The 11,744-nt window shown below is 41.0% G+C and overlaps 1 protein-coding gene across 1 annotated transcript; it reads right to left on the bottom strand.

The window, feature by feature from the left end:
- Positions 1-8,147: 8,147 nt before the first annotated feature.
- On the bottom strand, positions 8,148-9,351 carry LOC147884939 (xyloglucan endotransglucosylase protein 1-like). The gene is made up of 4 exons (XM_087397237.1): positions 9,167-9,351; positions 8,926-9,026; positions 8,626-8,819; positions 8,148-8,535 (listed from the first exon to the last, which is right to left on the bottom strand). The coding sequence occupies exons 1-4, from the start codon at positions 9,192-9,194 to the stop codon at positions 8,148-8,150; spliced, it is 711 nt and encodes a 236-aa protein (XP_087253363.1). The 5' UTR covers positions 9,195-9,351.
- Between the last annotated feature and the right edge of the window lie 2,393 nt (positions 9,352-11,744).

The following is an 11,744-nucleotide window of genomic DNA, read 5'->3' as shown; positions in this document are numbered from 1 at the left end:
TACTGTGAAATGTTACTCTGCATGCAAGAATGTAGAGATGGTGTGAATCTTACTCATGCAGTCATACACCATGGCCATCATAACCATCCCATTGGAGATGGTTTGACTAGGAGAACAAAGGATGCCATTAAAACCAAAGTTTCTGAAATGGTGAGGGTTGGTGGTGCTGTATGCCCTAAAGGGATACAAAATATAATTGTCCAAGACATTATTATGGAAACTTTATTGTCTAAGAAAGTGCAAGATGGGATTAAGATGTCGGATGTTGAGCTACAAGATTTGCTAAAACAATGTGAACCTTTGCTTGACAAAAGAAGGTAATTACCATAATATTTGTTATTGCATTGGTTTATTAAAGTATGTTATTACAATGAATATTGACCAACTTTATGTCTGTGTATAGATTATCAAGATGGATTGAGAAGGGTCGACGTGACTCTCGACTTGTGTCAGATGGGCTAGATGGAATTTTATACTTGAAAAGACATTGTAGATATAATTATTTCCAAAGTGTAGTGTTTCCTAGACAATTGCAACATAGTTCATTCAGCAGGTGTCATGTATTTAAAATGTCTACCCAAGGTTCTCGTTCAAGGGTTGATTTGATAAATAAAATGAGACCCGAAGGAGAATTGGGTCATTGTTGGGTGTTGTTTGACTTTTTGAAGCGAATGAAAGATTGGACTACCATGGCTTGCCATGTGTATAATCCTTTTATCCAAGAGTTGTAAACAATTGCAACTTGTGACTTCAAGGTGGAAGATACTAACGCACAAATTCTATTTTGGGATACTCTCAGCAAAGTAATGGTTTCAGAAGGGTTTGACAATGTAGATTTCAAAAAGTTCATGGCAGATGAGGCCCAAGCCAACTGGAGAGCTATATGTGCCACTTTCAACAGTGGCCCTAACAATATAATGGAAGGGAAAGAGTGTTCTTGCCTTTTCCATTGGGAGCAAAGTCTTCATTCCCATGCAAAGGCATGTATAAAAGTTGGCAGCCAAGAGGAATTTAAAATCCGATGTAGACGTTGGAAGGATGCCTCTATAGAGCAAGCTGCAAAAGTCGAAATGAGAAGCCTAAGGGCATGGTGGAATGCAGGCCATGCAAGTGATTCAGACTTGCCATGGCTTGAAACTTGGTTTGCATGGTGGCATGCTAGGATTTCCCATTGGGGCCACTACATTAGAGGTTGGTTTTGTATTTCTCTTGAATTTTTTTTAAATCATGTTAATAATGTAATTTTGCCATTACAATCTCTGCAATTCTTGGTTTGCAGAGTATGTTAGATAACGAGAAGTACTTGATACCTCGATCAAATCTAGTAGAGTCTATTCATGGTAGTTGGAGGGCTGGATTGAACCATGTCATATATGTTGGTCTCTACAATGCCTCTATTAGTGACCTCTCAAATGCAATTTTACAAAGCTCTAGATACACATCTTTTTTGAAGGGCCAGCTCATCGGAAGTGGACCGAGTCTAGAGACCTTTAAAAAAAGATCTTCAAAATCTCGGATTGACATTAGTGCCAAAACAGTTGTTGATCTAACAAGTGATGTTGCAAAGGAAATGGGTGTTGCATCTGAAGTATGTTTTAATGATGGAGATGACAAGACTGTGCGAAGGAAAAGGCCAAAGTCAATGCCTTCAAATATATGTGAGGATGATAGTCATCGCCCTGAGTATAGTTATGCAAATAAGAAAAGATACTCCATGTCTCCAAAATAAGAAGAGAGTTTTGAGGATGATGATTCCAACAGTGTACAAGAATATGAAGTGCATGATGCAAATTGGGCATTATGAAGAGTTCCGGTAACAAGCCAAGTCCGTTGCCAGGATTGGCTTGGACAAGGAGGAAAATGTAGCAAGCTTGTCAATATAAAGGATCGTGAAAGTCGACGTGGAGTTGTTGCACTCATTCTTTGGGAGGATTCAAACACCAATTGGAGTGTGCTCCCAAATGATTTGGTTTTGTGGAAATGATGTAACCCACACGTGGAAGCCATCAACTAGCATTATAGGTATTCCAGGACCATCACCAGGAAGGTGGAAGGTTCAATCAGGAGCATCCTTGACAAGTGTAGAGATTGCCAGGTTGACAAACTCAGGGTTTGTCATATTAGGAGTGTCAACTCTGATGGTGGGTGCAAGTTGTGCTTCACCAATTCAAGCCCATGATGAAACAATAGTATTGCATGAAGATCGACCTCGGCGTCGAGATGGCAAAGCAATTAGATGGCAAAACAAAATCTCCAAAGAAATGGAAGATAGAATTCAGAGGTCATTGGTCATGAAATGCATTGTTAAGGATGCAACAGTCGTGAAGGCCATGGAGCATGCTGAGTTCATTGTTTCTACAGAAGGATCAATGCAAAAAGGTATTGAATACAAGGTTGACATTTCTCCATTTCCTTCTTGCAATTGTGAAGACTTCATTGGATGATCATGCAAATTGGATGCCTATATTCCATGCAAACATATTTATTACATCTTCCTTTCATACCTTGGATTGGATAGCAGAAATAATATGTTTGTTCACTAAGCCACCCTGAGTAAAAAAGAGATATTCCAGGCATTGTCCCGCATGCCTTGAGGTTTAGTTTTTGGAGACTGTACTTTCATGATGGTCAATAGAAAATGGAAGGGCTATTATAATAATCCTTTTTCCATGAGGATTTTGAACCACAAAAATAGTATTTTTTTGAAGACTAAACCTTCATGATGTTGAATACAAAATGAAAAGATATCTATAATAATCCTTTTTTCCATGAAGATTTTGAACCACAAGAACAATGTTTTTGGAGCCTTTTGCATTTCTCCTTGTATAAATTTTTGGTTTGTTTCTCCACTTGTTGGTAATTGTGGCAGGACGCTTTGTAGGAAACTTATTTGAAATAACATGAACTCAACACAACTAGTAGCAAAATACCAAACTATGAGTGTAAAATATTGACTTAAAATTTGGCTATATTTGTTACATTTCCTTTTGCACCTTGGATTGGATATAAGAAATCCTTTTTTCCATAAGTAATTTGAACCACAAGGATAGTGTGCTAATTATTCTCCACTTGATAATTGTGGTAGGACATTTTGAAGGATGATTTTACATCACAAAAGTTTGAACATGTCTTCTGTGATAAATCATGTCTTCATTTTCATTTGCATAGATTGAAAACTTATTTGAAGATTTGTTTTTTGGTTATTGATTGTTGTGGTTTATTAGTTTACAAGGATAACCACTTCTTTTATTGAGCAATATGGACCCTTCATTTACAAAACGGTTTCATAATCATGGCCTCATTTCATGAACTTCAAGAGTTAGAAAACTTGTTTAGTCAGAAATGAGGATATCCATTTCTTTTCTTAAGCAATATGACCCCTTTCTTTACAAAAGGGGTCCATACACTTGGATTGTTTTCATAAACTTTGACACAAAAAAACTACATTCTGATCCAATTTGCTCAAATGCTCAGATGGATTTGCTCAAAAATTAGAAATCCCTAAGATGCGCCAATTGATCTAGTTGAGTAATGGGAGGGAGGGCAGGCCCCAATGGATCCAAGATGTGGGAGGCCATCGAGCTTGGATGAGTATGGAACAAGATCGAGGGTAGAGGCCACCGAGCTTGGCCGAGTGGAACAAGGCCAAAGGTAGAGTGAGGGAGGCAAGAGTCAAGGAAATTGGAATAGTGAGTGGGAGGGAGCAAGAGCAAGTTGTATGGAGTATGAGAGTGTGGAAGCAGCAAGAGTGAGAATGGGGAGGAGGGAGAGTGTGAGAGTGAGCGAGATTGAGAGCGTCGGCATGAGCGAGGGAGTGAGTACATGTTGGAGAGTGAGAATGAGGGAGTAGAGGAGTGAGAGAGCAAAAGTGATAATGAGGGGAGCTCAAGAGTGAGAATCAAGGAGAGACTTAGAGAACGAGAGAGAGAAAGTGAGAGCAAGAGAGTCAAAATGAGGTTGTAAGTTAGAGAGTGTGAGTCAGTGTGAAAGTTAGTAGTAATAGGTCAAGTTAGAGAGTATGAGTCAGTGTGAAAGTTAGAGGTAATAGGTCGAGTGTGAGAGGCAACGAGACTTTTCTGAGAGTCATACTATGAGTGATTAACTGGTACAAAGCATTGTTAGTGCCCATGAAGGTGTTTGTTGATCCAATATAGTAATGAACCTTGTGCTCATGTTGTGTGTAGTTGAGGGCCAATGCACTCATGTACCTTTGTGTGGAGCTGGTGGTGGTGCTTGTTGGTGAACACTAAGAATTGAGAGAGGGGACAAAGGGGAGGCAAAGAGCTACAGATGTCAAAAAACAAGGGAATCTAGTGCAATATGATCATGTGGACAAGAAGATCATCTTGCAACATCAATCTAGAGTTCATGCAATGCATAGCCATAGGTTGGGACACTCGTTTTCATTATGTCAGTACCAAAGCCATTGAAATCAGATTTTCAAAGATCCTAAGGCATATATGAATGTATGGAGGATGATGGGAAAGCTAAGGGAGACACGGAGAGGAGGTTGGAGGATGATGGGAAGCTAAGGGAGGCAAGGAAAAGAGGTATATCTTGAGATGGAGGATGATGGGAATGCTAAGGGAGACAAGGGAAGGAGGTACATCTTGACGTGGAAGATGATGGGAAACCTAAGAAAGGCAAGGAAAGGAGGTACATTTTTAGAGGGGGAATGGTCAAAAAATGGGAAAACAATGGAGGACAATGAGTATGATGACAAAGTTAATGGAAATGATCTACATGAATACATATGGTGATAAAGATACACAATTTAGTTTATGTATAGAGAGTCTTAGGTATAGACACAAGAGTCCCTTGGGCACTCATAATATTCCAAAATCTCTTGTGTGGGCATTATATTCCTAAATCTATTATGTGACCTATTACATATTATGCTAGATTTATGGGTTTAAAGATTGATGTCACTGAAATTAACAGTGTCATAAACAATTCAAGAACTAGGGAGTTGAAAGGGAATGTAGGATGGTACCCTCAAAGTAGAGAGAAATGCCATTGTCTTTTCTAATTTCCATGGACCATGTTGATTTTTTGGGTTATTGTCTCATAAATTATGTATCTTTGTATGGTGGTACACTCTCTTTGCTTTTGCAATGTGGTATAGGTTGAATTTAGTAAGGATGTTAAGAAATCACTAGAGAGGATTACAGCTATAGTTTCCATGGATGAGATAAAAGCTGACAAAAGAAGGGGTAGGGTAAAGAAGAATATTAGATCAGATGGGTAGGTTAAAGTACACTCTTTGTTTGGCATTCAACTATTATAATTGATAGCATAAGAATCTTGAGCTTTTTGACTCCTAAGTTGATGTCATATAGGTCCTTCAGTGCTTTGACCCTCAGCTACTACGAGATATATGGAAATCAAAGTTATTTTCCTTAAATTTTAAGGCTAGAAAAAGTTTGATCACTCTTGAGAAAATTAAGAGTACTGCACTTGCTCCCCTTTATTATAGAAGAAAATTCAACATCTGTCCTTATTGGAGTGTAGCACAATCATGCAAAATATGTATCACATGCCTCTTGTAGATATTCCATATAGAGGGTGAGCTAAGGACTTATTCTATATTTGGTAAAATTGTTCTAACGTAATATTCTTGAATTCTCAATATTAGGTGAACATACTAGGTTTTACATAGTTCAATACGTCTATAGCCCATACATGGATTGTGGATCTATCTATCCTTCGTGTGTTGGTCGTTCACCTAGATATAGGAAAAATTATGTGGGAATTTTTTTGAACTTTTATTAAAAATCTTGAAAAGGATCAGTTGCAAAAAGCTGAGGAGAATGAAAGTTTGAATGTGCCCCCAACAATGAGTCATGTTTGGCCTAGCCAGTGCAATAATAGAATAGTGGAGTGGAGATCTAAGCTGGGTAAATCCTTTCAAGAGAGGATTCCTAAAGCTCACTATACTTCCTCCTCAAATGATCTAATAGAAAATAATAAGTCCAAATGAAATGCATCTTCTCTATGTGTGCGCAAAAAGTTCTAGTGGCAAAGGTCTAACATATGCAAAGACAATATCATATTTTCCACTCTATTCAACATATAGGTAAATTGAATAAGAGAAATTCTTACATCAAACATAAAAGACAAAAATGCATGCTGCTTTTGCAACATAAATCAGGCATTAGAATATAAAAATAAACAAGAGCCCTCACTCAAACATAGTCGCTCAAATTCTGGTCATCCCCTAAAATTATGAACCACATATTTTGGGATGGACGTTCCTATGTGGTCGATAAGCTCCCACGATGGAGTGGTATTATATGTGAATATCCATCTCTTCTTGTCTAATCCTACAACCTGGGACATTTCATATTTTCTCCATTTTATTTCCACAGGGTTTTCTTTCTTGAATTCATTTGCGTAGAGAAATTGCTTCTCCTTCACACCATCCTTTACATCACATTGTGGGAGTTTTCCATGAATGCACTCAATCAAGTGCCACTTAAAATCTCCATATGGTTAATCCACTGGCTTTCATACAAAGATAGTGTGTCAAACTTGTGTATCTTCCTTTGCAACCAATGCACCCGGCATGGTGTCTGAAACTAGCAAATGAATATTGGCTCTGATCTATAATCACCCTAACGTCACAAAAAATGGCTACACCTAATTATGCATTGGCCCCTAGTCATGAAAGAAGACATCCTATGACTGATCATTGTTATGCATAGTCAAGATTCCTAACCAGCAACACAAGCAATTTGCTATTGTGGCTCGGTTGGGGGTTTCTTTTCATGTGCTAGAATTGGGACTTTAGACCACATAGCACATTCAATGTATCACACTTATAAAGATCCCCAACTAGGACTAGCACGGTGATTGTTATTCCAACCATTACTCTCTCTCTCTCTCTCTCTCTAAAAAAATATATACATATAAATAAATAAATAAAACATAAGATGTAAATGGAAATTGACCAGCATCATGATTTGCGAGGAAAAAAGATAGCCAAAGATAGCATAGGAAGTCTGACTACTATTGATGTGTCTTGTGTCAACAGTGTGTATGATGTGCTCTCCTTCTTGCTTGCATCAACTCCACAACCTATAGACATTCTTCTTGTTTGGAGAAACTCTCGTGTTATTGATGGCCTTTGACGTTAGGGGAAAGTCTTTCAGTGACGAGCTTAACCTTTTGGTTGGACTAAAAAAACTTTTCGTCGTTATAATTGGGTTATCAAAGGCAAAATTCATGTGGTCAACAAGCTTTTATTTGGACGCTCTAAGTTGGTGTATGAAGCTGCTGAGCATGTTTTGTTTACTGTCCTTTTTATGTAGATCTTGAACTTTTTTCAAGTTTTGACCAACCGTTTCATTCTCAAAATACAGAAAAGAGTTTGTCTTTAGTAAATGCAATTGAGAATTTTGAAACTAAAAAGAATAAGGGCAAGGGGGGGTGAGGAGACAACAATAGGAGAGAGGGTTATGACTAAGTCTTTTCTTTTTTTTTAACCCCCAAAAATGTTCATTAAATGCAATTGAGAACTTTGAATGCTTTAATGAATGGAGGCTTCCAATTGTGTCAATTTTTTTTTGGGGGGGGGGGATGAGGGAAAAGAGGGAGACAAGTTGAAACCTCACTATACTCTCTACATTCAATACACTTGAGGAGCCAAAAGCCTTCTTTTAGCCAATCTTAATTAGGACACCCTCCAAACCTTTCCATTTCAAAACACACATTAGTCAGTTTTAATACTACAAAATACACATTAGTCAATTTCATACCACCCTCCAACCGTTCACACACATTAGTCAATTTTGCTACTAGATTATTCAAAACCTTACTTGGTATTATGAAGACTCTGAAATTTTAGATGGTGCTAAATGCAATAAAGGACGTTTTTTTCGGGCAGGTGTGGCAGTAATGAATCTTAAAAGAATGGGCTATATTTCAAATCATGTCGATATACATTGGCTACAAGGGTTTTCTACCCTCAATTTTATTGTGTTTTGAATCAAAAGAATCCACGATCAAAACTGGGAGCTACCGAGGTAATCCGAGTGCACCAATAGTTGTATAACATATAATTTCCTACACCCATTGGTCAAAACTGGGAGGTACCCGCTGTTTTTAATGCTGGTCATTGGGGCTCATTGAGGTGCCAGCATTGAGGCTCATTGAGGCGTTCGCGTGCATTCTGCAGGGGCGACGGGATATCTTTTCACATCAGTGCAGTAGTTGTATATCATGTAATTTTGTTCCACCCATTGAAGTTTACTTTCCTGCTCAGTATCCAGCGTCTGATAGGTCGCCTGGTTCCACCATTTTCCAGAAGAACACGTTGGAGCTGCGGATTCTACGCACGCATCCAACTTGTAGTTGGTGAAGGATGCAACGAAAGGTGCTTGGGTCCAATCAATTTTGACTAATCCACCCCTGGTTGCCCAGCTATCTCCGTTCCAGATGCTGGAATATATCCGCATTGGTTGCTTATTAAGATAGGGGACGCCAACCGCTTCATTGTTGGCGAACGTTCGGATAGGAGTTCCATCCACAGAGACACTGCATTCAGAGGAAATGCGAGCGTCAGGAGCAAGTAAAAAGAGCGATTGCTATCGCTGGTGCAGAGCAAGTTGAGGGGAAGGGACTTACATGATGTGCTGAGGATTCCATAGCACAGAGTATGTGTGGAAGTCGGTCGTAGGGTCGAACCACAAATAGATTCGTTGTTCCCTCCCACCCACGCCATTGGAAAAGACGTTGGTCTGCAGGATATAAGGCTGGCCGGAAACGTTGCCCAGGAACTCGAAGTCCAGTTCGTCATGATTGGTAGTCTCGGACGACAGCTGCAAGACCCACGAGTGACTATTTAGCAAACAGCGTTGCGTGGGGGCCAACAAGAAAGGAAGGCAGCGTATACAAGAACATGTTTGAGTTTGGAGGAGAACTGACATAGTAGGCGGTGACAGTGCCGGCAGAATTGCCAGGAACGAGCTTGATTTGCATATCAATGCTTCCGAACAGGTATCGATTCTTGGAGGCAAACCCGGACGCTGCATCGATCAAGAGGAGAAAAGTACGAACATGAGCAACTGTTACGCTGCCACATATTTCGTCATCGCTGCTTGTCGTGCCCTGTCTAAAGCCATTCTCAAAGTGGGCGAAAAGCTATCCCGAAGGGCAAGAACGGTACCTGAAAATTGGTCCAACGAGAGCTGCATCACGCGGCCATTGTCGACAGTCCTGGCGTGGTCTGCATTGCCGTAGGTGACATAGAAGTCATCCGTGAAGGAGGAGGCAAGGGCAGAGGTTTGGAGAGGGAGGGGTGCAAGCAAAGAGAGGACAGCAAGGAGGAGGAGGAGGATGGAAGGAGGTGACATGGGGAGCAGGAAGAGGCAGAGGAATGGGGGAGAAGATGCGGAGTCAAGGCAGGCAAAGGAGGGAGGGAGGAGGAGGGGAGGGAGGCGACAGGCAATGGAAATGAGAAGAAGGTGGTGGAGAGAAAGCAAGTGATGAAGGAGAGTATATATAGGGAAGGGGAATGGCGGTTCTGGTGTAGAGTGGGAGTCGAGAGAATGTGTGGGGATTTGTGGAGCCCAGGCTGTGGACAGAATAGAAGAGGCTGCTCAGTGCTGCGGACGCGGTGTTTTAATGGGAAGCAGCTGTTTTTGTGTGTGTTTGTATTCCTCGAACCTTCTCTTTTTTTTTACCTTTCAAACTTGCACCCATACTTTTCAACCTCCCACCCCTCATACGCGGCGTCTCTCTCTTCTCTTTTTTGGCCTGCCCTTTACTAACGTCTTAGTGACGGTTCGAGTTCTTTCAAAAAGGAAAAATAGGGGTTTTTGGATTTCAAAAAATTCTTCAATTTCATTCGCTGTTGTAGGGGAGTTTCAACGCATGCATTTGATGCAGGTGGGAGCTGCGTCGTTTTGTTCCTAGACTTGCATAAAGCTATTGTCTAACACATATTTGCATGAATCTTTAACATGGTCTTTCCCTAATGCTCTTCTTTGATCCTCCTCTTGGATCGATAGGCTTATGAGATCGTTCCACTAATAATCATGCCTCTGGAACATACAGGTTAGCATCAGAAGCACTTTTTGAGAAACCAAAAGATATGAGAAAGCTATCAATCCGTTGGTACCATGCCCTTGGGGCCTGTTTCAGCCCGTACAATGCCTTCTTTAGTCTGCAAACCTTGTTCTCTGAATTGGGCACCTCAAATCCTGGTGGCTGGAACACATATACCTCCTCCTTGAGATGTCCATTCAAGAACGCAGATTTCACATCCATTTGAAACACCGGCCACTGCTTATGAGCAGCCAAGACAAGTACCACCCGAATAGTTGTCATCCTTGCTGTAGGAGCAAAGGAATCCTCAAAATCAAAGCCTTCAACTTGAGAGTATCCTTGTGCAACAAGCCTAGCCTTGTACTTTTCCAAAGATCCATCAGATTTGTACTTGGCCTTCCATACCCATTTGGTACCAATGATCTTCCTTTTTACTGGACGATCAACCAAGTCCCAAGTCTGATTCTTCATGATGCTGTCATATTCCTCTTGCATGGCAGCTTTCCAATTTGGATCCGCCATTGCCTCATCCAAATTCATAGGCTCTTGAACTTTCATAATCTCAGCCATCAAGGCCATATTGACTATGTGTTCAGAAGCCCTTTTCTGCTCCTCTATCCTCTTTGATCGTCGAAGTCCATCTGCAGATGACTCTGCCAAGTCTGGAACCGGATTCTTCTCATCAAAGAGCTGCCTTGCCCACTTTGGAAGTGGCTTACCTTGTGGAGCCAAGGCATGTTGTGGTGTTGGTGGAGTCTGTTCCTCGAAGTACTCCTCCTCATTCTGCAACTCTGCTTTAGATACGGGCACAAGGTGAGTTACTTTTACGGCTGATGATAAAGTGGAAGGGCATACCTCCTCCTCCACTGTATGTGGCTGTTCCCAAAACACCACATCACGACTGACCACGATCTTCTTTGCCTCTGGATCATATAGCCGGTACGCCTTTGACTTCTGGCTATAGCCCATGAAGATACACTTTTTGCTCTTTGGATCTAATTTCTTTCTGGTGCTATCTGGAACATGAACAAAGCACTCACATCCAAATGTTCTGAAATGAGAAGCGGAAGGCTTTTTACCTGAGTAAGCCTCCAAAGGTGTTTTGCCCGTCAAGGCCTTTGTGAAGCTTCGATTGAGGAACTCTCCTCCTCGATCCGTGCGAAGCTTCTTTACCTTCACCCGCTTTCGTTTTCCACCATCTTTTGCCACTGTTTGAATTTTCCAAGAGCTTCAGCCTTATCTCGTAGAAAATACACCCACATGTATCTACTGTAGTCGTCGACGATAAGCATATAGTAGTTACATCCCCCCAAAGCTTGAGTCGGAGCTTTCCCACTGAGATCAGCATGAACCAATTGTAGAGGAGCCTTTGCCCGATAGCCGCTCTCATGTGGAAAAGCCTTCCTTTGTTGCTTGCCCATCATACAAGCTTCACAAGGTTCCTGCACCTTTGAGAGTGCAGGCAAGTGTGCAACCATCCCTGTTTTCTGCATTTCCAAAAGAATAGGATAACTAAGATGACCAAATCTTTCATGCCATACCTTACTGATGCCCACTCCTGAAGAGACTGTTAGTGCCGTCAGCTCGTACAGATTGTTCTTCCTTACTGCCTTGCCGACCACCTTGCCCGCTGCATTAAGGATTTCTGCTCCGGTCCTCTTGAAACGCACCTCCAAGTTGCGATCAGTTATCGCAGC

The sequence above is a fragment of the Dipteris shenzhenensis genome, chromosome 26, assembly GCF_047967505.1.
Source record: "Dipteris shenzhenensis isolate YYH24624 ecotype China chromosome 26, Dip_SZ_1.0, whole genome shotgun sequence".
Taxonomy (NCBI): Eukaryota; Viridiplantae; Streptophyta; class Polypodiopsida; order Gleicheniales; family Dipteridaceae; genus Dipteris; species Dipteris shenzhenensis.
The sequence above is the reverse complement of the archived record's forward strand: the minus strand, read 5'-3'. Positions and strand labels throughout refer to the sequence as shown.